Source organism: Scatophagus argus, chromosome 2 (genome assembly GCF_020382885.2).
Source record: "Scatophagus argus isolate fScaArg1 chromosome 2, fScaArg1.pri, whole genome shotgun sequence".
Classification (NCBI taxonomy): Eukaryota; Metazoa; Chordata; class Actinopteri; family Scatophagidae; genus Scatophagus; species Scatophagus argus.
In genome coordinates this window covers 10,475,381-10,501,378 of record NC_058494.1, presented here as the reverse complement: position 1 = coordinate 10,501,378, position 25,998 = coordinate 10,475,381, and the positions used below count along the sequence as shown (strand labels likewise).

The following is a 25,998-nucleotide window of genomic DNA, read 5'->3' as shown; positions in this document are numbered from 1 at the left end:
ATCTGAGGGACCTTAGCTCTGGTCGGACGCTAAAAATATGATTTCCGGTCGATCAATTACACTTTTAGATTTAATATATCAGCTTTGAAGTAATTTTACATCAAATTTATATTACTGAATTTGTTGTGCAGCCGACTGAAAAGTTAATTGGTTAAATTATGTTCATGTAACTGAATGAACCGAGTCCATCGTTTATCTTTAACTACACTTCTGTTTATAACTGACCGCGGTTTATTTCCACTCAGTGTGGGACTTCGCTCTCAGCCCCAGAATTAACAGTCCGCACATCTCGCGATGAAAGCCAGGAAACGCGATAGTTTTGTGCTTCACGCAAAGTTAAAGACTAATCACAGCAGCACAGTGGCAGCAGCAGCAGCAGCTATGGCCGCTTTCCGCAGAGTGGCAGCGCTGGCTGGTAAACTAAACCTCTTGTCAGCGGCGAGAAACACGCTCGTCGGTGGCCAGGTGGCAAATGGAGGGAGGATAAGGAGGTGTGTGGCTGTCGGGATGTGTCTTGCAACTGGGGGTGCCGTAGCACTTTACTTGTACAATGACATGACGAGCATCGGTGGCAGGAAGAGAGGCAGTCGCAGCATCAACGGTTTGCTACCGTCTGTCCCAACAGTTGAAGCCAAGGATAAGGTAGGAGTTAACTTAAACCAACCCTTTATTTCTAACGGGAACAACGCGGCTTTAGTCACACGTATATCGACTCGTTGGCAGAAAATGTGTCGCTCTCAGAGTTGACACAGGGGCCTCGATGTGGAGGACTGTGGAATGAAAACGGCAGACCACTGAACGAAAGGGCAGAGAGCGCTTAGTATTTTCATATCTCCTTCCGCTAAGGTTAGACCCACATAGCCCAAGTCAGACGGGCCTACTTCTGCTTTGTAGCCATGGTGTCTGCTGGCAGTTTGTGTTTTCCTTCAGACGGACAAACTGTGTCATTCATTCCCAGCACGCCCAGTGGAAACACTTCGCTCAGTGTTTGGCTGCAGGACGATATGCGCGCGCAGATACAGGAATGGCGCTCTCCGCTCTCGCTGGTGCTGAAATGACAACACGTCGAGGATGTTAGCATCAGTCAGGCATCAAGACCCCATTACAAGTTAAAAACCTGCATGCAAGGTTTTTACTTTATTTTAATAGCAAAATATTTAAAGTATCAAATTAAAATGACCTGTTCTACAGAAAGAGTCTGTTCAGAGGTTTAGATTGTTATGTATGTAAATGTGTTATTATTATTATTAGTGACGCACTAACATGTATGCAGTATTTTAATATTGTCGCTGCATTCTGTTCAGATTGATTTTTTCTGTCCAAGACATATCATCCTGAATCCACAGATAACAATGACAATAACACATTTATATAACATACATTACAATCTGAAATCAATCTGTAAAGTAACTGTCAAATAAATGTCTTGGAGTAAAGAGTATATTTTTTTCTCTGAAATGTAGAGAGAAAAACAAATAAGTAAGTAAGTAAAGTACAAGTGCCTCAAACGCATACTGAAGGCCGGTACTTGAGTAAATGTGTTGTTCTTACTTACTTTTGAACTCAGACAATGTCTTATGATTAGTTTCTAGTGGAGCTGAAATGACTGGCAGCAGTGAACTGATTAAATGTGTGTACATCAGTTTTCAATTGAAAGTGTCCGATGTTATCTACTTGCACAATCTCAGTTGTAAGATAAGATAAGAACTTTATTGATCCCACAAGGAATTGTTGTGCCAGGGTTGCAATACAAAGAAGCATACAAAAGTAGAAAGTAATTGTCCCATAAAAATAATAACAGAATAATATATAAAAAAATAACAGAGTATATACATGAGATATAGATAGATAACGGCAGATAAGGTGCGGATACAGTCTCAAAGTGTTAATTGTAGTGCAGGATAAATTGTTTTGTCCTGCGTTGATAGCCCCACGGAAGAAGGACTTCCTGTGGCGTTCTGTGGAGCACCTTGGTGGTCTCAGTCCCAGACTGAAGGTGCTGCGGCAGGATTCCAGCGTGGCGTGCAGGGGATGTTCTTTAGGATGTTGAGCAGTTTCCTCAGCATCCTCTGCTCAGACACCTCTGCCAGAGACTGCAGTTCCACTTCCAGGACAGAGCCAGCTCTCCTGATGAGCTTATCGAGCCTGTTGGCATCAGCTGTCTTCACCCTGCTGCCTCAGCACACCACAGCGTAGAAGATGACACTAGTGACCACTGAGTGGTGAAACATCTGCAGCATTGTCCTGCAGACATTAAAAGACCTGAGTCTTCTCAGGAGGAAAAGGTGACTCTGCCCTTTCTTGTAGAGGGCATTGGTGTTGACTGTCCAGTCCAGTTTATTGTCAGACTGTTAACTGTTGATTGGACAGTACAATATATCTGAAGATATCACCTAGTAAACCACGGTGGACTTTTTTTCACTAATTATTGACATTTCATAAAGCAAACAGTCAGGTGAAAAAATAAATAACACATAAATCAGAGAAGATAATTTGTTAAGTCCATCGCTAAATTCCCAGATTACATGTAATCTGTGCCTGCATGTGTGCGTGCCTGTAGTCAATGCATGCATGTGCATGCATACATTTCTGTATATGTGCGTATATGAATAACTAATCTTTGCTCAATGTTTGGACGGCATGGTTTGTGCAGAAAAAAAGTTTTTATATTTCTGATTGATTGATTACCTAATCACCATTTTTATGGTCCCTCAAATGAAGAAGAGCATCGTCCCACTGATCTATTAATGACACAAGCCAGAGACAATGAAGTACTAAAAAAGAATGATCAAATAGCACATGAATATTGTAGCATGAATGTTGACATCAGTATGTCAAAAGACTGTTAACTTGACACCAGATGTTAGCCAACTAACTAGGGAACCTGTTTATGTATAAGTACATCCACATATATCTACATCTACATACAGATCCAATTGCATTATGATCAGGGATGTGCCCCATATCCAAGTCCTTTCAGATTATGTACCTGCCAATACAGAGTCTGGTCTGATGTTTAATTACCTAAATGAGGACACTCCTTGAAATGAGGTAGGATAGATCTTAATTTCAGAAAATGTTGATTTGATATCTTTCTGGCACAGCTGACAATGACAGCTGTTTTTTGTAGCCCCACTGAAAATCTTTTGGTAAAAAAATGAAAATGAAAAGGATCCAGTGGGGAAAGGAATAAACTGCCATCTGTTACTCAGTCAATGTAGCGTATAAGGATTCTGAATAATTAGGTTTAAAGAAACTTTGAGAATTCACCTGCAAGAAAACAGAACAAAGCTGAAGGGAAACACAAGTTCATACATGCTTGAAAACAAGACAATAATTCTAACAGGAAACAAGAAAACCATACCGTCAGAAAACAAAAGAGTGGGTCAGTGGAGGTTCTGGGGAACTGAATTTGGAGGACTTGCTAGCATGAACTACATGCTCTGGGGAGCAGGCTTAAAGACAAAGATGGTCAGGAAAGCATGAGAAGGTCAGGACCAAACAGGACAACACCCCAGAAAAGAATCCTTCCCATCTTCTGAATGATTGGTATACAGATTTACTTGATGTCAGGTTTAAATCTGCACCCTAGAGGCAGCACGTAGAATTGCACTGGTTTAGACAACTGCTCCACCCCTGTACTGCTGGGCTGCTTTTGTGCGAAGCTAAGCACAGAAAGGCGCAAGACCTTCTGAGTCTGGCCTCAGCCGTGTTCTCGTTTATGCTGACAACCAAGAAAACCCAAGCAGCTTGGATACTGGCACAGACTGAGAGGCCAGTTCAGCACGAGACTCATGGTATCACAACAGGCAAAAATGCTCCAAGATAAGCAGTTTCTGACATGTCAGATACAAGAGCTGGTCGATATCTGCTGGGACCTTAACTGACTAGAGTATACTTTAATTTAAGTGAACTGGAATATGTGAATGTGATGGGAAACCAGGGTGGATAGGGTGAGGAAAGCTGTGAGAAAACTGAGGAGATGGACTACTAGCTGCAAAAGCAGCTGTGAATGTTCTCCCTGAAGGGAAAACACCTGGAGCATCTGCTATGCAGTCTAGAGAACAAGGCTAGGCAACAGGAACTGGTTTAGTTATGGTAACATGACACAAGAACACAGTGTACCGCACTGAATCTTTTTTTTTTTTTTTTTTTTTTTTTTTTACAAGGAGCTTAAATCACTTTTTACATCGTGTTGTGCATGTGAACCTAGCTGCTTTTGCAGAACTTTATAAACTTTTATTCATTAGTGAGAGTGAAAGCCATGGGCGTCTGCGTTCTTACACTTGATTACAGTGGATTCCTATGAAGCTGAGCACTCATCTCCTATTCAAAAGCCCCCTTGGTGAAGGCAGCATCAAAGCTTTATGAACGAATCTGTGTGCTCATTAGCATGTTAGCTGAGCTGAGCAGGAACCTCGGTGCGCTGATCCCAACGGCCAAACAGGTTTAAATTTGGAACCTCTCTGCTAATTACACAGCTTCATGCAGCACAGTCTCTTGGCATAGCAGCTCTCCTACACTGCAGCTAATCAAACTGAAGACTTGGCTCCTCACAGAGAGAAGAAGATGATAATCAAGTAGAAATTAGTGTTTATATTTCTGTGTGTGACCCTGGTATCCTTATTGTACTGTGCCATAGGTGCCGACTGTCTAGAATCTCAGAGAGTTAAATAGAGAGAGATGATGCCAAAAATAGATGTATCTCCTCATTACAGAGGCTTGATATCTCACCTGGGGAAAATTTAATACCTGCCATTGTTGGAATTATTTAAATCTGCTGGTCAATTAGTGCAAGTACATTTTTACTTGTACCATTCCTTTCACATCACCACATATGATGTGTTTATTGTCATGTAATAATGATGTAATAATATGGAAGTAACCAAAACAACTCTCCAGCACATTTCTTACAATTGTTCTGATTGGAAGAAATATTTAAAATAACCCACCCCGCCAAAAAAATGTTGAAGCTAATCAACACTGTAACATAATCAAAAGTGGTGTACTTTGTTTTCATTTTTGGTTTTATGTCTGCAGGCTCGTCCATTTGACTTTGAAGATGGAGACGTGTACATGTCGTCCCACGAGCATCGCTTCCGCATGTTCAGCTCTGTGGAGTATGAAGGGCAGCTGTTCATGACTCCACAGAACTTCATCGAGTCGGTCACAATGAGCGAACCGAGAAGTACGTTTCACAGCTTTTACTCTTGAGTTTAAAGCTCAACTTCGCCTTGCACTGATGATACTGAAATTAACAGCCTTTGTATTGAACTTTATATAGAAAACGTCTGAAAATTGTTACTTTTCAAGAAATTGCATTCTCTGCTTGCATCAGTTCTTAAAGCCGTTTCAATTTGACATAGGTATACGGTTATTACCTCAGTTCCACTTTGACCTCGCATGAACATATGGCTTGTATCTGGACTGTAGCTAAACTTTCTTTGATTATATTTACATGTGATGTACATGAACATTTAGCATCATGCATTTAATTAATCTGTCCAGTTTTTATATTTGTAGGTGTATATTTTGTTTGTTTCTTAATGTATCTTTGATATCCACATCTTTGATTTTCGTGTTTTTAAAAACTGACTTCCCACTATGGATATCAGTACCAGTGTAAAATACATCCTTTCTTTTTTTCATCCTGCAGCCAACTTTTAAAACACACTAAAATCCTGGGTTTAAACATGTCTTTGCTGTTTCTGTCAGCCTGCTGCCAGTCGTAACAGATTAGCCCTGGCAGATGGCTTTACAGCTATTGTTTAGTCTGAGGTTAATGTTAGTCAGACACATGCACAGACACACACACAGACGCACACGTGCTCCTGAACTTGTCCACATTCCTTTTCCTCACATTTTTCTCTTAACCAGTAAATATCTAAACCAGTTTTCTTCCTTTGTAATGACTGGTTTAAAAATGTCCTTTTAAGTTGAGGTTAGCAAAAATCACTGATCCAAAAATTCTCCAGCGGCAATGTGATTGTATTGCGTGCAAACTGTGCACCTGTATGTATGTGTTTACATCTACTCTGCCTCACTGACATGCGATACAACCGCACATACCCACTCAGCAGCCGACATCCTCTAATGCCCCCTTTGAAGTTGAATTAGATGAACTTTGTTGTATAAAACAGAACAAAAGTAGTATGTGCTTTTACGGGGACATTCTGGTTACTACAAAGACAAGCATGGGGCACTTTAGACGGTACAAATGGGCTTGTGATGATGACAGTGTATATACAGTGTGTGTGTGTGTGTGTGTGAGAGAGAGAGAGAGAGAGAGAGTGTGTGTTGTGACTATACCCGGCACATTAAGGCCCATTTCTAGATCATACAGATGCTATCAGACCGAGCCCACCCAAACTCTCTTCTCCTCTTTCCCTTCTTCTTCTCTCCTCTTTTGTCTCGTTCCCTGGCAGACAAGAGGCCCTGGAGGTCCCTGACCAAACAGGTGGGAAACACACTCTTAACGCTTCTTTCGTCTGCTCCTCCATGTTGCAGGCATCTGTTGCAAGTTACATCTTTTGCAGGCTTTGCATACTCTGCCAGTTTAAGTCCTAAAAAGAAGAAATTTTTCCATGATTGTTGAGGAGTTCCCTTTGTGTGCAAGCTCTTTATAAACAGATAGTTTGTAAGACATCCTATCGATGCTTATTAGTCCGTTGACCTCTAAAACAAACAAACAGTTATGTTTACATGCAGTGTTTTTCACCAGAAGTATTGTGTTTATCTTTGAGGCATAACAAAGTATTTAATGCCTTTCTACATATGTTTACATTGACTAGCAGTTTATATACTTCCATGAGTTGTTTATCAGTGGATAAGTGTTGCTTGCATGCAGCACACATTTGCATTACTGCTCTCTGCAGTAGATAAGAAAGTATATCATATTTTCCACGTGGTTGCTCTAGTAAACAATGTGATGCAATGAAATTGAAAACCAAACATTGCTTCATTCCAACCAATGGAAGCTTACAGTTCACATCAAAAATTAAATAAAAGATGGAGATGAAGAACAGCCAGAGAGATTCAAAAATATTATTTAGATGAGATGATATCAAACATTTTCTACTTCTTTCGCATGAGTGCAGGAAAATAACTTTTTAGAGTTAGACATTTAAGTTTAGACTATAATAAGTGGCATGTCAAGATGGATAATGTGCAGTGAATCCTCTTGCTCATTTTAATAGCATGCTGCCATCTCTCTCTCTCTCTCTCTCACTCTCTCTCTCTCTCTCTCTCTCTCTCTCTGTTTCTGTCTATCTAAGTCATGGGTTAAAGGTGAAGGTAGTTTTTGTTTCTGTGGCATCTTTCAGTTGTCTCACATGTAAATTGTGTGTTTGTTTTTGTGCGCGTGTGTCAGGAGCTGGAGAAGATTTTGACAGAAACTCCCCCAGTATGGAGAGGATCCTCCAAACTTTTCCGCAACCTGAGAGAACGAGGTCGGAGAGAGTACACACACTCAGCCACACACACACACACATGCGTAAACAAAGAACAGGAGCAAAGGCACCTTGAGTGCCTTTGCTCTGACCAATACATATGCACACAGTAAATATGTTGCAGTCAGATAATAACAAGGTCAGTGAATGTCAGTGGATTGGGATTTGGAGTTTTATAGCCATTTCTGTAATCTGAGGGGTAAGTAAGGAACAATGTATTTAACATTTATTAGACATTACATTTTACAGCATTTTTACAGCTTTTCAGTACACTTGCTTGCGTGTATTTATACCAGCTTACCTGCCAGTGTGTTACTGAATGGTGCGTGTAAGCTTGTCTGTATGCCTGTGTGGGATGTGTGTGTACGTGTATTTGTGTGTGTGTGTATGTGCGTGTATGTCACTGTAGGTGTCTATAATCCGGGGTTGGAACCATGCTGTCCCTCTTTACAGCCAAACAACCTGCTGGAAAACTAAAAATAAACCTCCTCTCCCCTCCGCTCCTCTCTACATATGGGAACAGAACAAATTATACAGTATTAAAGACAGTGAGAAAGAAAGTGAGAGAAGCTCCCCCTAATTAAAGCAGGAGAGCATGACATAGGGATCACACAGTCTGGGAGTGAGTCCCCATAGTGATAATTACACACACATGTGGACGCGCACACACACACATACACACACACTCTGGGAGACGCTAAATATAACACACCTTTGGTTTCTCTACCATGAAAATGTTATACATCTTGTAACTCGTGTGTGTGTGAGTGTGTGTTATGTTTATAACTCAGGGACTGGTATCCAGCACAAAAAATGAGGCGATATGAGAAAAGAGATGGAAAGAATGAGAAAAGAGGAGAACAAGAAATAGACATGATTACTTAGGGAGTGAAAAGTGATATGTAAAAGAGGGGCAGGGAGATGAAGAGAAAAAGCAGATCAGGTGCAAAGGAATAAATATTATCAGATAAGGGAGAAAAGGAGAAATAAAAAGAGAGCACAAAGAAAAAGAGGAAAGATAAAGTTTGTAAACCTACCCTAAGTCTTCAAGAGAAAGACATATACAGTGCATGTCATTTCAAATTACTGGTGGCATGCTGCCAAGACCACACACACACCATCAACATTCAACAATATGTGTTTTCATTACCTCTAAACTACTCATTTGTTCATTCACAAATATATTGATTTCATTTCTATGTCATATGGATAATAAGTCATGTGAATAATAATGTGTGTGTGTGTGTGTGAGTGCTGATGTCAGGACATGCTCTCTCTTCATACTGTGGTGAGCGAGGACAAATGGCTTTGGATTGCTGACAATGACAGAACTACTTGTCAGACAAAGGAATGTATAGTGTTGCCTGAACATTGTTGACTGTGTGTGTGTGTGTGTGTGTGTGTGTGTCCGTGTGGTCGACTATACATTATGCCAATATTATTACTTTGTTATTACTTTGGTTCAGAAACATCAGATGTGTTCAGCACTGTGTTGAGTTTATTGTTAGGTGATTATTAGTGTACCATGGCATGCTGAACATTTACATGACAGACTACAGCTCATAATAAATTCATGTTGTCAGCAGTCAGACATATCAATTGTTGTGAACATATCGTACACAGTGTAATGAGCTTGTTTTTTGTCTTTTGCGTGTGCTAAAAGCATCTTTTATAACTGCAGCAGTCTTATATCTTGGTGTCTCCAAAACTCATGTCATATTACTGTGTCACTGTGGTGAAGTTCTTCTTTAGCAGACCTTTGACTTGTCTTATTTGAGATTTGTTATAACTGCACCTTTTGTAAAATTATGAACCTTGTCTTCTTAAAGAACTTTATTTAAGGCAGGAATTGTTGATATTTGCTTGCACAAATATAGCATGAAAGCTTATGAAGCAGTGACTAATGTGTTGACAAAATGCATGTCTCAAATTTATTTGCAATTTAGTTCTTGTTTGGCACACCAACATTCACATTCAGCAGGTAGTTCACTGTGAACTTGAGTGAATGTGGGGAGTTGGTAAGAGTTTTTGGGACTGATGTGGACCTGCTGGTCCAAAATTGTCCAAAAGCTGCAGGAGGCTGTGTTTTGTTGATTCTCAGTGGGATCAGACTGACCAACAACAGAGAATGATTTGATTTACACTTTATGTCCAAACTATTGTGAAGTGGGTCTTCAAGCATTTTTCAAACCCGTTTACTTGTTCTAAGTATCTTCATAAATAAAGTCCAGAAATAAATATGATTATAACGATAAAAATGTAGCATACATAAATCTTGTATGAAACTACTTGGAATTTAGTATAGACTGATATCAGTAGGATATCTCTGAGTGTGTGTGAATGTAAAGATACAGAATATATTTTAGAAACCTGAGTAGTTTCCCAGTGAATCTCCTGGTCTTTGCACAGCCCAGGCCACATGGGGGGAAAAGAGAATTCAGTTCCAAACCAGCTCCTCTGCACAAAGTGGTCGCGCATCAGGAAAACACGAGGCTCACACTGGTCTTCAGCCGGTGTCATGTTCACCTACACACACATACACACACACACGTGGGAAAGCAGTCTCCCGTAACACTCAAGTGAGTCACCCTGAACTATCTGAGTGATCAAGACAGAAAGCGAAAAAGAGGGAAAGAGATGAGATGGAGCTATAAAGATTCCTAAATGGGCCCGAGGCAAGAAAGGATCATCTCCCAAAACATTTTTCACTTGCTTATCCAAACACAGACACGTACACATGCACACACACCCCTACGAGCCAGTGTCTTTACTCTGGACACTTGTGGTGTAGAAAAAGAAACGGTGTGTGGCCAAATGACTCTTGGCAGCTCAGCTCCAGAAGACACATTTTAAGATGCTATCTTCATGAAAGGAAGGATTATATGTGTCAGTGTGTGTGTGTGTATCAGGAGGCCCATGGTCTTTGAACATCTGTAAACATTCTCTCTCTGTGTGTGTGTGTGTGTGTGTGTGTGTGTGTATGTGTTGAATGTGACCTTTTCTTTAACTCTGTCTTGTTGTCATTACCAGGCATCATCTCGTACACAGAGTACCTGTTCCTGCTCTGCATCCTTACGAGTAAGTCAGTACAGTCTTTCTGCACATTGTGCTTCACTTTATCTCATCTTATTCTATAATCAGCTTAGGTTCGTGATATGAACTATATTCAGGCCCACCCAGAACATAACAAGAGGCAATTATGACACAAGTCTAGTTTCTCCTTTCCTTTGGATTAAGTCGGAAGAAAGACAGGGAAAAGAAAAAACACTTGTACTCGTAACCTTTCAAAAGTTAAATGTAGATAGGAATGTGAGGCTTGTTCTTCAAAAAAAAAACATGCCTGCTCTTCTTCCCAATGAACACAATGTTTCAGTGTTCATATTCTTTTTTTAACTTTCCTCCCAGCAAAAGTCATAGTATAGCTCAGTGTGTGTCCATCAGGTGGGAAGGCAGCAATTAATCATTAATTATCACATTAATCAGTGAAGAGTTTGTGTTATTACTATTTCATCAATTTAATCAATGTTAATTTGAAATTCATATTGGAGGATATGGAAAATTAATTAGTTAATTTCTGACAAAATTCTGTTCACGTGTTCCTTGTAGCTGCATAAATTAAGGTGCACGGTTGGACTTTCTTTCCCGAGTTGAAGGACCAGCAAAGAATAACGTAGAAACAATTCCCGTTTTGTTCAAAAATGTCTTAATTTATTGTGGTTAATGTGTTCCAAATATATATGTTCTGGTAATTCTAAAAAAAAGTCAGAAAGTGACTCTAGCTTTACCTGATTTGGTAGATTAGCAGCTACACCTGATCCCTAAGAGACAAGTAGAGTCAAAAGAAAGATTCAAACATTAACTGTAGCTTATGGTCCTTATAGATTTATCCACCTGTGCCCTGTCTCCCTCCTGTCTCGCCTATATGCCACTTTATCCCATGCTATTTCAGGATTTAAAATTGCCTTTAACACACGCACACACACACACACACTCACCCTATGTGCTTTCCTCTCTGTTCTCCAGAGCCCCATGCTGGCTTTAAGATTGCTTTCAATATGTTTGATGCAGACGGCAACCAGATGGTGGACAAGAGGGAGTTCTTGGTGGTGAGTCTCTGATATGGAGAGAAAATACAACCAGTGACTGAGTTTATATGTTATTTTTAACATCACCTTTAGCTCCCATCGCAAAAGTGCAAGTTTAAGATATTACAGATATTGACAATGAGTGTGGAAAGGGTGATAATGGAAAAATAAGGGAGAAACAAGGATGGACAGAGATAAGATGATTCCCTCTGCCTGAAACTGAATCTGCTTTCTTTTTACATTAAAACCAGTTCAAAGATGATTTTTAGTTCACTTTTATTAAAGACAGCTTATTAAGTGGCTGAGTAGCTCAAATATAATAGCATTTCTTTAGACTAAAAACATCTAAGGGCTACATATGTCATGGTGTCCCTGTGGGGGCCAACACATTTTCAACTAAAAACACTGCTGGAGGCAGGAAGTGATCAAAATCCCTGTGGATGCTGGTGGGGTTGAGATGGCACATCAGCAGAAGTGGATGGTAATGATGACTGCTTCTTCTTTCACAGTTCCCACATGGTGGTTTTTTTTTTCTGTTGTTAGACTTTTTGTAGTGAAATTAAGGAAATATTTGATTTAGATAAACCAAAATGAAGAAATTAATCATCAGTTCGAATGAATAATCAGGACTGAAAAGTTGTACGATGTATAAAATGTAAAAACTGCGGTTGAAATCTAAAAAAAGCTATTAATGCGACAGTACTAGTACTGCTAAGGTGCAGCTGCAGTTTTCTGCTAGATGTGATTTAGCCTTGATTTACCCTTAAATATATGTGACCTTAAGTCCAGTTCAAAAGCCAAACTAGAAAGCCAACATGCTCACAATCATGTTGTCCAAAGACCAGAATCACATCACAAACCGGCATGAAAAAGTGAATGGCAAACAATCAAGCTTCAGTCGGAGCTTTGAGTCTGGTTTTGGATTGCCAATGAGATCCTCACTCTGTCTCTCATTGCAGCTTCAGGAGATCTTCCGCAAGAAAAATGAGAAGAAAGGGAGGAAAGGAGATGCTGAGAAGTCAGCACAGTTGGTAAGAAAGTTGGTAACAGAGGGTGCAGGGTGTGCTTGCGTGTGAGGAGAGGGACATTTGTATGAATGTAAAATTCATGTGTTTTGCTAATTACCCTTAGTACAGCCAACAGTGAAACAGACATGGATTAGACAGTAAGTTTTTTCTGGACATGGACTTCAGTAATGCTGCTTTCATCAGCTGAGTAGACTTGAAGTACAAAGAACTAAAATGTCTTGGTTTCATGGTGGTTAATATAACAATAGTGTTCACATTTTTATTTCATTTTATTGCATCCATGAGTGTAATGTGGCACAGCGCCTCTCCTGTTTCCACTTTATGGTTACTGAAGGGGCAAAATGATTTCTGTGTCAAACTGTGGATGTATTTAAAATGACACATCATCATCCAAGTTAATTGTCATCTGTATTCAAGTAGACACTAAAATCAGCTAAACCCTTCATATAACCATGTTTGAGTGCATGCTGCCTTATAGAAACTGTTATTGACAATGTGGTATGTCTCTTTTTACTGTGACCATTATTCCCTACTGTATACTTGTTAAATGGATTCACTCTCAAAAAAGATTTTGTCGTTTTCAACACTTCTGTGATGTAAGTTTTGGAGCAACACAGGTCTTCTTGCTTTATTATGTTGAATGGTTCAATTATGGATTTTTAGTTTATATCTACAGCCTTAATGTCTTATTGTAAAGTTCAGGTTTAGACTTAATCTATAAAGCTTACATGTTGAATTAGAGCCAAATGATAAGTCAGGCTGGGTGAACATCAGCTCTTCACAGGAACTGATACTGAAATGTATGTTAACTAGTAAGTAATGAGTAATAAGACATGTCAGTACAGAAATGGCACAGATTTGTAAAACTGATTTACAAACAGTGCTGCCATTGTTCATTTGTAAACTGTCTCTCTTATTAGACATCTTAGATATTATAATTCTTCAAAAAAAAAAAATGTAAACAAATTTAAGGGAGCCTCATTAACAGTTTGATTTTAATTTTTAGCTCTCAAATATACTGTAAATAGTATATTTTCTTCGGAAATACTGTATTGGTTTGGCTTGTAGGCATTATAGAATGGCAACTAGCTTAGATGTTTGCAAGCTTTTGTCTGCACTTAACAGGTCAGGTAACAACGTGACCCTCGACCCGTTCATGAAGAGATATTGGCAGATGTTGCACTTCAGCCACAGAAAGACTTTGATTAAAATGTATGTTGACAACCATAAACATCTAAATTTTATTTTTTAGTACCATGGACATGGTGCCACACACTTCGCTCATGATAAAGTTAATGGTTTTGTTACTCCAGACTTTGTCTAGTAGATCTGTCCCAAAGCTTTCAGCTCACAGGAACTGCGAACAATAACCTTTACAGTGAATCTGAAATAAAATTAAGATAAATCTGAAGGAGAAAACTGTTCCCTCACACACATACACGTAGTTTCACTACTCATCTCTGGGAAGTGCTGTGCACAGCCTTGTAATGCAAAGTGTGTGTTGTTTTAAAATGTAATCATAGATGTGTTGAAAATGACACATCCTTCTGCAGAGTCTGTCCACAGCTTCTTTCCTTGCATGTACTAACATGTCTTTTACCTTCTTTCCTCCTCCTCTCTGACTGCATGCTCTGTCCTCCTCTTTCTCTTCCTCATGTCTCTCCCCGTGTGTTAGAGTATGCAGCTCTATGGATATCAGGTTGCCCCCGTGAACAGCGTATGTATCCAAAACCATAACCCCTTTAGTCTCCTTTCTGCTCTTGTTTAGATTAAATGGGTTAAATTAATGGGTGGAAGGATGAACAGAGGAACAGATAACTGGGTGTTCCTGTCAGCAGGGTTGCTACGTGCTACATGCTTTCATTTGACATTTTTTAAAATAACAAAACTGCAGTGAGGACTTAAACATGGTGATGATAAAAGGTTAAGCAGTCACGGTGGACATATTAAATTACACAGAGCAATGGATGGAGGGAGATATGAGAACAGGGCTTATTAGACATGTAACAAGTAATAATAGATGAGTTTCATTCCACCTAGGTTTACCAAATAATGAATCTCATGATCCAGTTCCCAGCCTGTTGAGTATCTGGATGCTCAAGTTAAAATTCGCCACTTTTTTGTATTTTGTTTGGACTGTTTTCCCTCACTCTGGTAACTCTGGTACTTTTTCATTTTTTAAGGTGTTAAAGTCAATTATACTGGACAACTTAGAGCACCCTGTTTAATGCTCCTGTCACACACTTTTGTGCCCTGACCTGGTCTTTATACAAGCCTTAACCCTGACCCAGTCCACCTGATCCTCTGTTGTCCTCAAAATGTACACAGTTGACTCCTCTGAAGGATGGATGGACAGACAGAATGAGAGTGTTAGAGAAAGACAGGGTGTCCATCTGTCAGGTCAGCTGAGTGATTGATTGAGGAATGATAGCATAGGGTGGGATGAATGGAGAGAGGGATGGCAGAAAAGGAGTAATAGATTTAAGGGGTCAGGAGAGATGAACTCTTATAAAAGAGAAGATGTGATTTAGAATGACTGGAGGCACTCTAAAGCTCTAAACACAATCAGACACTGTCCATTTGAGACTGTTTGTTTGGCAGTGAGTGTATTCTTGCTGAGAATGTTTCTGAGTTTTGTTATTGCAAAGATGGGGTGCAGGAAACACCACAGAAGGAAACATTTACATTAATATGATAAAGAAAGTGAACAGGTTACATGCTGAGAGATCCCTATTGGCCCCAAATTTCCTCTTGAGATACACTGACAACAACTATAGAAATATGTCCATGAATATGAATCTGAATGAATACTGAATATGCTGCAGGAGTAACTGGAGACTACCAGTCACTATAGTTTCTATTCACACAATGAGCTTTTTTGCTTTCGGTCTCCTCTCTCTTTCACACACACACACACACACACACACAGACACTCCTTGTCCTGTCAGCCTTGTGATGGATAGGTGCATTGTCACTGTGAAGTTAAGAGCGGTGCAGGGTCATGTTAAAATGTCTGCTGCTGGGTTCCTCGGGGAGAGAAAGACAAAGTGGGTGGTCAGAAGCTCAGCAGCATGGCTGTATCATATAAAGGCAGAATACAAGAAAGCCAATTCTTGTTTCATTGTGACAGGAATATGCTCAGCTGGTTCACCATCATTACAGTGATGAAGGAAAGCATCGTGTTTACTTTGATGTTGAGATCAATTAGATATGATGTTTTTATTCAGGTTTTGCTTGGTTTTGTTGTTAAGTGCACCAAGGGAAAGTAACACATTGTAGCTATATTGATTTAAATATAAAGGTTTTACAGCAAACTCCTTATAATTAATCGTTATTGTTATGTTTAGAAAAACCACTTGAAAACATTAGATATTGGATTTTTCTCTAGTCAGTGTCTTTTGTTTGGTGTGTGATGTATTGTAACTATTTGTAGTGAAAACTTTTCCTTAAATAGGACCCTTCCTTCCTTTATTCCTGTTTTGTTTGACATTAATGGATTTTTATTCTTGGTGCTTTTTACAGTGGATGGAGTGAATTTATAGTTGGATCAAACATAATAAATGGATATTACGTCAGTAAAATGTATTAATTACATACCATAAATTCTTAACTTGTTAATTTTATGTCTTTCTCTCCAATTGTATTAGCCATTTTTCTAATGGACAGAGATTCATAAATGTAGGGTTATTTAAGAACTTATAGTGCCTATAGTGTACTTTTTTCCTCAGTCCAGTTTAGCAAAACAGAATGGATGAGGTTTCCCATACAGGTTAGTTCAGTGAGCACTAGATGCCAGATTGGAATTATCTCGATCAAGTATTTGTTATTTCTGAATGCAGTATGTGACACTGTTCATTAATCTGCATTACTGTACTTATAATGTACCCTGAAACAAGAAAATCAACTTGAATCTGTTAAGATATACTGAGAATTGACAGAGCAAATGTTTGAAGCTGAAGTTTATCCCTGGAGATGGTTTTGTTGGAGGTGAACTGACCCTGGCCCTGCTTGACCGCTCCTACAGGTGCTAAAAAAAGACAGTCAGGAGTTTGTGGCACGGAGTTACTGGGACGTTCTGAGGCGAAGCGCCAGTCAAGTCCTCTTTTCTGACCTGGCGGAGGTACACAGACCCAACTGTCCTCTGTCCCTACATCTCTGTACTCTTCATCCTTCATTCTTCCTCCTCAGTTCCCTGTAGTTAGTGTTGATCCTTCAACTTGCCCCATACATTGAGAATAGTGCAGCTGCATCAAGCGTGGCCAGAATAAGACTAGAAATGTTTACCTTCAAAATAAAAGCTTTACTTGACATGCAAGCATAAAGGCCTTAATTATTAAGTTCTGCAGAAATCACACTTAGCTGCTCAACATTCCTATGGACCAAGAAAAATATCTTGGACATTATATATTTATATAATATCTATATATAAATTGTTTATGAAATATTTTTCATAGCGGAAAGAGAAAGAGAAGAAAGAACCAAAAATATTTGTCAGTTTGGGCTTATTGTAAGAAAGGTATGATCATCTTAACTCTTTTATTCTGGTTTTGCTTGATACTGATAAGCTACAGACAGCAGATTGACTTGTCATCTTTGTTTATGCCATTCTTTCCTGAGCATAATATAATATTTAATTTAATGTGATAATATGATATTTAATTTAGATTACTCAGTATATATCAATATATATCAGATAGTATATATCAGTATATATCTTCTGTATAGATTAGCTTTTTCAATGTTGTATAAACCTAAGTAGGGTACAGCCACTACTGTCAGCCCAATCCTCCATTTCCCTTTCCCACGTGAAATCATTTCTCTTTGGATGAGCTCTAAAAGATTTCTTTGTTCTGAGTACAATATGTCAATCAAATTGATCTCTTCTAAAACTGAGAGAAAGTTACAGGAAAACATTTCTTTCTTGGGATAACTCGAGGCTCCTCCAAATGTTTGAAGTATCTTTCCCATTTCATTGCATCACTCTCTTATTCTTGATGAACAAATATGACAAGGATTTTTTTTTTCATATTTGTTCTCAGGATTACTGTTTCTGAGGAATTTTATATGTTGTACAGGCATGACTGTAATAATGCTAGTTAGATAATAGTTATTGTAATGTCAGCATTCTAATAACCTGTTCTGTTTCTCACCTGTCTTCTGTCATTTGGTCTCCTCATTATGCTTTTCTATGTGTTTCTGTGCCTTGTTATCTGTGCTGTGTTGTGGTTAGTGTTGTAACTTTAGTGAAAATCATTGTTGGTGTACACCACAACATGTTTAATGACAGAGGTATAATGATAACAAGGCTTAATGCAGAGCACATACAAAAATCCTGATCATTATAACACCACCACTCAGAATTATGAGTATTTTTGCATACTGTATTCTGTAATTCTATACTTAAAAAAGGGTATGGATTTAGAAAAACAATGTAAAACGTACCACTTACTTAAGCAGTTCAAACTCAAACTACCTGTGGTTAGCAGCTTTTTGATAACTACAAACAATCATCAAATGTTTCTGCTTTCAAGATTAGACATCTTAAATTAATCAAGTAATTTTATCAGTTTTTCAAGTTGTCTGTCCCACATGCTTAACATGAGGTTAAACTGCTTATAATGATTGATAACAGCTAACTCTGCTAACAAGCTAGCTGACTAATGACAGGCTTTGTGCTGTGGTGGCAGCGGAAGCCACGGTGGAGGTAATTACAGTGAAGCATAATGGGACTGACCTTGTGTTTACACCGAGCAGCCTTTCATCTGACGGTATGTCAGACGGACAGAACAGACAAATCAGACAGAGGGGGAGGAAGTGGTGAGAAAAATAAGAGGAAGAAAAGCAGAGACATTGAAAGTGTGACGGATTCAAACATTTAGAAAACTAAGTAAAGTGAACAAAAACGTGAGATATGGGAACACACTGGAAAGAAAAAAAAGGATAAATAATAGTGAAATGAAGGGGTTTGAATTGTGACAAATCTGTAATCAGATCAGATCAATGGAAAACCTGAGGCTGAAGAATAGAAAAGGGAAGAGATAAAATCAAAGGGACAACAAACAGGTGAAGCAAAAAGATGACACAGGTCAGGAGAGAGAACAAATGTTGAGGAACAAAGTGGGTGTGGAGATAAGAAGTTCGGGAAACACATTTAGGGGAAAAGAAAGAAGCAGGTTGTACTTAGAGAAAGATGTGTTTACTCAACAGATTAGTCACCATTATACCTCCTTGCTTTTGTCTGGAGAAGGAGGGACTGACTGACAGGTTGAGAAGGAGGGAGGGAAAGAAAGAGCGAATCACCTCTATGTTTGATGGGTGAAGGGGCTACTGACGGGCAATATGATGAGAAAGGAAATTGGAGTACTCGGAGTAGGGATGGGATAAAAGGCAAAGAATTGACAGGAGAGGGAAAGAAAAAGAAAGAGAGAGAAGGTGAGAGATAAAGTTAGGAGGGAGAAAGACAAGCAGGTCGTGGGAAGGGAAAGGGGGTTAGTTGTTTTTACTCTGGGAGGTGTGACTGCCTGACAGTGTGACTGACTTGACTAAAGACCTACAATGAGCTCTTGCTCCAAGGTATTAGTCACTGAAAGGGGTGATGAGGAAGACCGTTTAGTGTTTACATCAGTAATTACTGTTTTTATCTTCAGCTTCATGATCAAAGTCTGTTGAATCAAAGACACACACACACACACACACACAGATGGACAAATAGACACATGCATGCACCAGGTGTTGGCTCGTGCCTTGTAGGCGTGGTAAGCATGACATCTTCGTGGGGATGATGAGCTCACATCGCTGCTGCCACACTTCCAGGAATGATGAGCTTGTTATGATGAGCCTGGCGTTACATCTGTCCAAAGTTAGACTGATATGGGTTCTGAAAGGACTGATGTTAATATTTGTTTCAATATTTGACAGTTATCTGGATAATACATACAGCACATACATGAACTGTCGAAGACTTTGGAGTAAAATTCAGACATCTGATATAAAGATAAGTAATAGTCATCTACTATTATCAAAACAATCATTAACTCCAGTGAGGAAGAAACATCTCTCGTGTTTGACAGAACTCACTGCTCAGTGTCAAACAGTTATTAGATGCTCATTAGTGTAAACAATAATTATTATTAATTATTATTATACAGTATATTGTATTGGTAGGCATACACAACAAGAATATATAAATGAACATGTTCATTGTACAGTCAACAAAAAAAAATCAAAATCAATGACAATTTTTGAAATTTGTTTTAGTAAGAATAATGGGAGAATAGAACTGTTGGTCTGCAGGTTCCACATTTGTTTTCACAACTTTCCCATGGTGCACAGCATCAGCAACCCCTCTTACTAGATTGCTTGGTTTAGTCACCACTGCCAAAGTATCCTCCATTTACTGCCCTTGACTCTGTATGTTCGATTACCACAAAGACCTATCCCTACTTTAACAACCTGACCAACTGGATTTACACTTAATTTTACACAAGTCATTTAAAAATAGTCAGGACAACTGATAAGCCCCTGCAACAAATGATCAGTAAAATTGCTTGTCTTAGTGTGTCTATCACTAGAGGAGCAAAAGAGCTTTATGAAAAGAATAGGAGCGATATGCTGCAGAGAGGCACAGACACACCACCTGGATGCTGTCTATGTATGAACAGCTCATGTGTCATAAAGACATCAGTAATGTGTCAGTTGTAAGATAAAAGAGCAAAAGTATTTCTGTCCTGATCGTCCGCAATCAGAGGTTTAATGAAAAGACTTTCAAATAAGTGAGACAGAGAAAACAAGACACTGGAATAATACATCTCTAACTGTTTCGGTTCGTCTGTGTTTATATGAAGTCCTTAATCAAAGACTGGACTGCGTGAATCAGAAACAGACCGAATGTTAGGAGTCACACTAATGTTGTGCTGCAAACAGCATTTTCTTTTAATGTTTATTTCCCAGAAGACATTTTTGTCCTGTGAGTTAGCAGTTGGCATCCAGTTCAGTGGGATCTACTACAAGGCATTTTGTTTGGAATTGGTAATCTAGAACATCTCACTGTAGAGAATGTTATTAGTGTGCTCTGGTAGCCTTGAGTACCCAAAAGTGAGACCAATAATTTTGACTGATTTGACTAATTGCTATGGTGGGATTCCATCCTGAGAAAATATTCAGACACTTGGGAAAGAACAAAACATTTTTCTACCTCAAAGTAGCTTTTGTGTGCTTCTTTCTTGTAAAATACCAGACAGTTATACCTCTTCATGCCTCTCCAAGTGTTCACATGAAACGGACTGGAGATAAATACCACTGTTAACATGAAGTGCTAACTGTGCATAGAAATATTTGACCTTTGATGCAGGATCCTGAGTAGATTGTGTATCATTTTACAGCTTATCCCTGCACCTCAGTCATTTGTTCCTTTATGAGAGAATGAATACACATCTTACAGTATGTCACAACACAATTCCAACATTGTTAAACATGTGAATCCACAGAGTCGCCAACTTTTTAAACCTGTGTCATCTTGTTTGACATTTTCTTCTTGTCCCACATCGGATTTTAGGATTTTACTCTTGAGGTAGAACCACGAATGGCATCGTGGTGATGATGATGATGATGATGGAAATGGCATACATGCTCTTCTTCCTTAGAGGGACATGAGATTCACCCAATCTGATGTCTGCACATACTTCAGCATGGCCGTGGATTAGACAGGGGGTTTGGCTGGGTGGGGCATGGCAGGGAGAGAGACAGAATCCTCTCTTTACTGGAACTGCCCGAAAGCACAGTCACCTTTTTCTGGGAGCATAAATGTAGGCAAAAACTGAATCACACACACATCATAAAAGGTTCATAAAACATACGTGTATATGTGTTTTTGTAAGTGATTAAGAAAATGTTAACTAACAGATTATAGCATGTGCAAACACAACAAACATCCCAAAGTCTGTTGAGGGCTTCAAATGGGTTTCAAAGGACCTGGATCAATCAGTTAAAGGCACCGTGTATGAAGGACAGTGGAGCTAAGATTGAAGAATATTTAAACAGATTAAAGATATAGATAGGGAACACAAAGAAAAATAAAATAAACAGCTTAAATTGTACAGATATGACACCATGATTCTGGTTCTTTGACGGAAAAAGGTGGTATCGGCTCTGCAATTCTCTGCATTTGTGCTTATGTGGGTCATGTTTCTGTGCTGCTGTTTGTGATTTGAAGTTGTGTGCGGGAGTATCAATGTGATATTTGCAGAGAAATGCATGGGTTGCGGAGGCTTTAATGTGTCTGTGTGTGTTTGGCAGCTTAGTGTTGTGTGTTTGTCTTGTCCTTAGTTGTTCTTCCGTTTGTCTTCTTTCCCTATTCTCTCTGTCTCTGCTCCTCTCTCTTGTTGTTGACTCTTCTGGTCAACGCATGTCTTCCTTCCTCCTACATTCTTGCAGACCTCTACCTCAACTCTGGCTCAATTAATATTTGCATGACTGTGTTTCATTGTGTCTGTGTGTCTTCATGTGTGATGCTACCTGAACCCTTTGAACCCTTCTTGTGTCTTCACCAGACCTGTATTGGTTTGTGTTTCATGCTGCTGCAGCAACACTTCTCAACAGTCTAGGCAGCCTGGAAAAAATTGCAGTGTTTCTCTCATTTTATCACTATACTTTAATTGTTAGAATTAAAATGGACATAAACCTCTCTGTCCGTTTTACCACATTACTTCATTTTACTTTTCTTTTTTTAAGCTTTGACTGTATTTCTGCCGTGTTTGATTGTGTCATCATGGTGACCTTGAACTGGACAGGCTTATTATTTATCCAAATGAGTTTTCCCATTTAAGTGGCATAACTTTAACATTGTTGCTGCCTAGACTGGTATGTCTGATGTCACGATGGCCGCTGATTGTACATCTGAGCTGATTCGTTTGACTGACAGTTTGTTGTTGCTCATCAGGCGCACGTTCTGCACACGTGCAGCAGACACCTGCTTCCTGCTAGCCATGTTGGATTGATGATGGACTCATCCCATCCAGTGCTTCTCCTCAACCCACAATGATTCATGTTTCTTGATTAGTCACTCATTGATCCCCCCTTTTATTCCTCTCTGATGATTCCTAGCGAGCAGATGAGAGTATCACTATTGACACTACCCTATTGGTCCACTTCTTTGGGAAGAAAGGGAAGGCAGAGCTTACATTTGATGACTTCTACAGGTATTAAAATTAGACTTTACTATACTATAGACAAATTTAACCACATCGACAATGCTTTTTTTAATTCTTGGAGTAAAATCTATTTCTTCTTCTTCTTCTCTCCTCTTCCTCGATGTTTTCAGGTTTATGGATAACCTTCAAACTGAGGTGCTGGAAATTGAGTTTTTGACCTACTCTAAAGGGATGACCACTATCAGTGAAGAAGACTTTGCCAAAATCCTGCTGCGCTTCACCAATGTGGAGAACATCAGCGCTTATCTGGAGAATGTCCGTCGTTGTATACCTGACGAAAAGGTACTGTGCATACATGCACGCAGATCTGTAGAGGAAAGGAAAAACAAATCAACAGCTGTGCAAAAAATGGAAAATTCACAAATTCTTTATGACGTCGCAGTTAATTTGAGTTCACTTTGACTATTTGTGAGTGGATATACAATATAATGTCATTTTTTTCAGGTATTGGAATTACAAATAGGTGGGGAAGAGCTGCAGAATAGCCAAATTGTGTTAGTAAACTGTGGAATGACAGAATGCGCAGTTGTGAGCAGGATTTTGGATCATTTATTTATCTTTATGTTACACTGGATACTTTTCTGATCCTTCCTAATATATCTTATTTACTTTCTTCTTACTGCTTTATGAGTGTTCCCGCCCTCTAGCAATCAAGAGCATCCGTAGTTTCCCACTACGATCTCTACCTGAGGCTGTTGTGGTCCTCCACACTTCAGCGGTCCACTGCTTCACTTGGTCACACACACACACAAACACACGCATACTTGACTGCTCCTCCAGCTACATGTGAATGTGAATGTCTGTCTATCTATCCATCCATCTAGCAAGCTAGCTATGTACACACTGGCATATAGGTCTTAAGCAACCCAACTCTATTACTGTCCCTCCCTTCTTTCCTTTCCATGCTGTGGAAGAAGCAGGAGGTTGGTCTTTGCCTTGTACAAAACACAACCTGCAGTTACAATCTTTCAGTCTATCCTGCTATTTAGTCTTTGTTTCTCTATATAAGGGATGTCTAGGGATACATGGCTGCCTGGTTCTTTTTGTATTTGTCTGTGTATTGTGATCTGCATCTTTTCATGTAAATTTGTTTCAGTTTATTTCTATGTTTAATGTTTATTATGAATCTAGTTGTAACAGATTTGATCTTGATTCGCAGCAAAGAGCATGTGGCTTTCACAGCTACTTGTTGAATGGCTTCAGCATTATTACTGTGTGCAGCTCCTTTAGATTTATGAAACACTGCAAAAAGGCTGCTGTTGAAAAGTTACATATCATGAACGCACAATCCTGTCATTAATGACCTGTTATGTCATTAATGGGATATTTCTTTGTTATTAATTGATAGTATGAGTTGTGGTCAGTTGGCTTTTTTAATTTTTAATTTAATATTTCTGACAACAGTGTGGATTCACCTTTTGGAATGTTATTTGCACATCTGTCAAGGTCCCATTGGATGGCAGTCTGTGCTGAAACATTCATCACTCTCATTTTCAAGCTTCTTTTTTTCCAGAGAACGACATTTTCAATACTTTTTCCTTTCTCTGAGCTCGTTAAAGTTTTATGGTTTCACATGTGCTTTTGTTCTGGTATTTCAGGGAATCACCTTTGATGAGTTCAGATCCTTCTTCCAGTTTCTCAACAACCTTGAGGACTTTGCCATCGCCATGCAGATGTACAATTTTGCTTCTCGCTCCATTGGACAAGGTAAAAGGAGTAAAAGAGCAGCTGGGGCCACTGGGGATGATGTGTTTATCCTTCTAACTTGGTGTGCAACAAGTAAACCATGTGATCAGAATTGTTTTTAACTTTCTATCAGATGAGTTTGCAAGAGCGGTGTATGTGGCCACTGGGCTGAACCTGACACGTCACCTTGTACACACTATCTTCAAGATCTTTGATGTCGATCACGACGACCAGCTGTCATACAAGGAGTTCATTGGAATAATGAAGGACCGGCTGCACAGAGGAGCTAGGGTAAGCAACAGTGTGAAACTTCAATGTTGTTTCCAAGGAGGGATACTGCCCTCCAGTGGTGTTCAGTGATATAGTATTACAGTCCAGAGCCTCGGCTCTTTGTTACAAGCTTAAAAATTGCCTGATATGCCACAAATCACTAACATCGCACATCAGTGAACCTGGAAGTTGCTTTTTGGATGCTGTCTTGGCCTCACAGTTTCGGCTTATTAACAGTGTACTTTCTTTCTCTCCCCCCTTCCTTGCTTTTCCTGCGTCCTCAATCTCCTCTCTTTCTGCCACACTCATCCATACTGCTGTCACCCCAACCTCTCCTGTGTTACAACACCCACCACCACCACATGTTTCTCGTTTGTCTTCTCTGCTTCTTTCCCTGCCTCCTGCATCTCCTGGAGTTTTTCTCATCTTTACTCTTTTTCTCTGTCATAATGTCTGTCCACTGACCTCTCAGGGATATAAATCTGTGGAGCGCGTCACCTCTTTCAGATCCTGTCTAAAGAAGGAGCTGGCCAGCAGATAAGTACCACCAAAAACAGAAAGTTGGATTAAGTTCATGATGTTCATTCACCCATGTGACCTGGTATATGACCTATGTCATTAGCACCATTGCTGAATTAAATTATGGATCAATTCCTATGATGTTCTCCAACATCTCACACTCACCTTTTCTACCTTAATCACACACTCAGTAGCTGGTCCTATTCATTATCAACAAAATATTTGTGTTCAGTCAGGTGGGAAGCACTTCATTACAGCAAAATTATAGTAAGATAAAAAAACTGTAGCTGGTTTATTCTCACTTTCATAAAAGAATAAAATCTGGATATCATGAATAGACTTGTTCGTGTTATTTTACAGTGACACTAACCATTACTCATATTTCTTGTAAACTCAAATAATAATCAAATATTCAAGATTACTACACAGTGGAGGTGCACACAGTTGCAACACAAGTTCCTGAATGTCTTCATTTTGGAGAATTCAGAGTGTGCAGACAACTCACGGTTATCTTTAAAGTATTTTTGGAACTTCCAAAAACTTTTTCTCTCACTTCAACATTTCCAGATCCACTTCCAGATGATCAGCAAAAAGTATGAAAAGTAAAAGTAGTCATACTGCAGTAAAATATTCCTGGTTATTATTTTTGTTTTTGATTAATATTACTGCTGCATTAATGTGTATGTTACTGATGTAGATGTTTAAGGTTGAGCTCATGTTAACTAATTTATATACTGTTGAGTATTTACATCTA

At 39.2% G+C, this 25,998-nt stretch overlaps 1 protein-coding gene across 6 annotated transcripts in view; it reads left to right on the top strand.

Moving 5' to 3' along the window:
* Positions 1-279: 279 nt before the first annotated feature.
* micu3a (mitochondrial calcium uptake family, member 3a) overlaps positions 280-25,998 on the top strand; it is a 29,329-nt gene continuing 3,610 nt past the window's right edge. The window contains exons 1-14 of one of the 6 annotated variants that reach the window (XM_046408336.1): positions 280-642; positions 5,041-5,188; positions 6,426-6,457; positions 7,370-7,448; positions 10,479-10,526; positions 11,472-11,554; positions 12,493-12,564; positions 14,237-14,278; positions 16,586-16,681; positions 22,663-22,757; positions 22,880-23,051; positions 24,368-24,476; positions 24,589-24,746; positions 25,198-25,262. In XM_046408336.1, coding sequence (XP_046264292.1) covers positions 295-642; positions 5,041-5,188; positions 6,426-6,457; positions 7,370-7,448; positions 10,479-10,526; positions 11,472-11,554; positions 12,493-12,564; positions 14,237-14,278; positions 16,586-16,681; positions 22,663-22,757; positions 22,880-23,051; positions 24,368-24,476; positions 24,589-24,746; positions 25,198-25,262 — 1,547 coding nt within the window. In that variant the 5' untranslated portion in view covers positions 280-294. Of the gene's footprint in view, positions 643-5,040; positions 5,189-6,425; positions 6,458-7,369; positions 7,449-10,478; positions 10,527-11,471; positions 11,555-12,492; positions 12,565-14,236; positions 14,279-16,585; positions 16,682-22,662; positions 22,758-22,879; positions 23,052-24,367; positions 24,477-24,588; positions 24,747-25,197; positions 25,267-25,998 lie in introns of those variants that run through there. The other 5 variants (XM_046408346.1, XM_046408330.1, XM_046408363.1 and 2 more) reach the window with 5 other exon arrangements.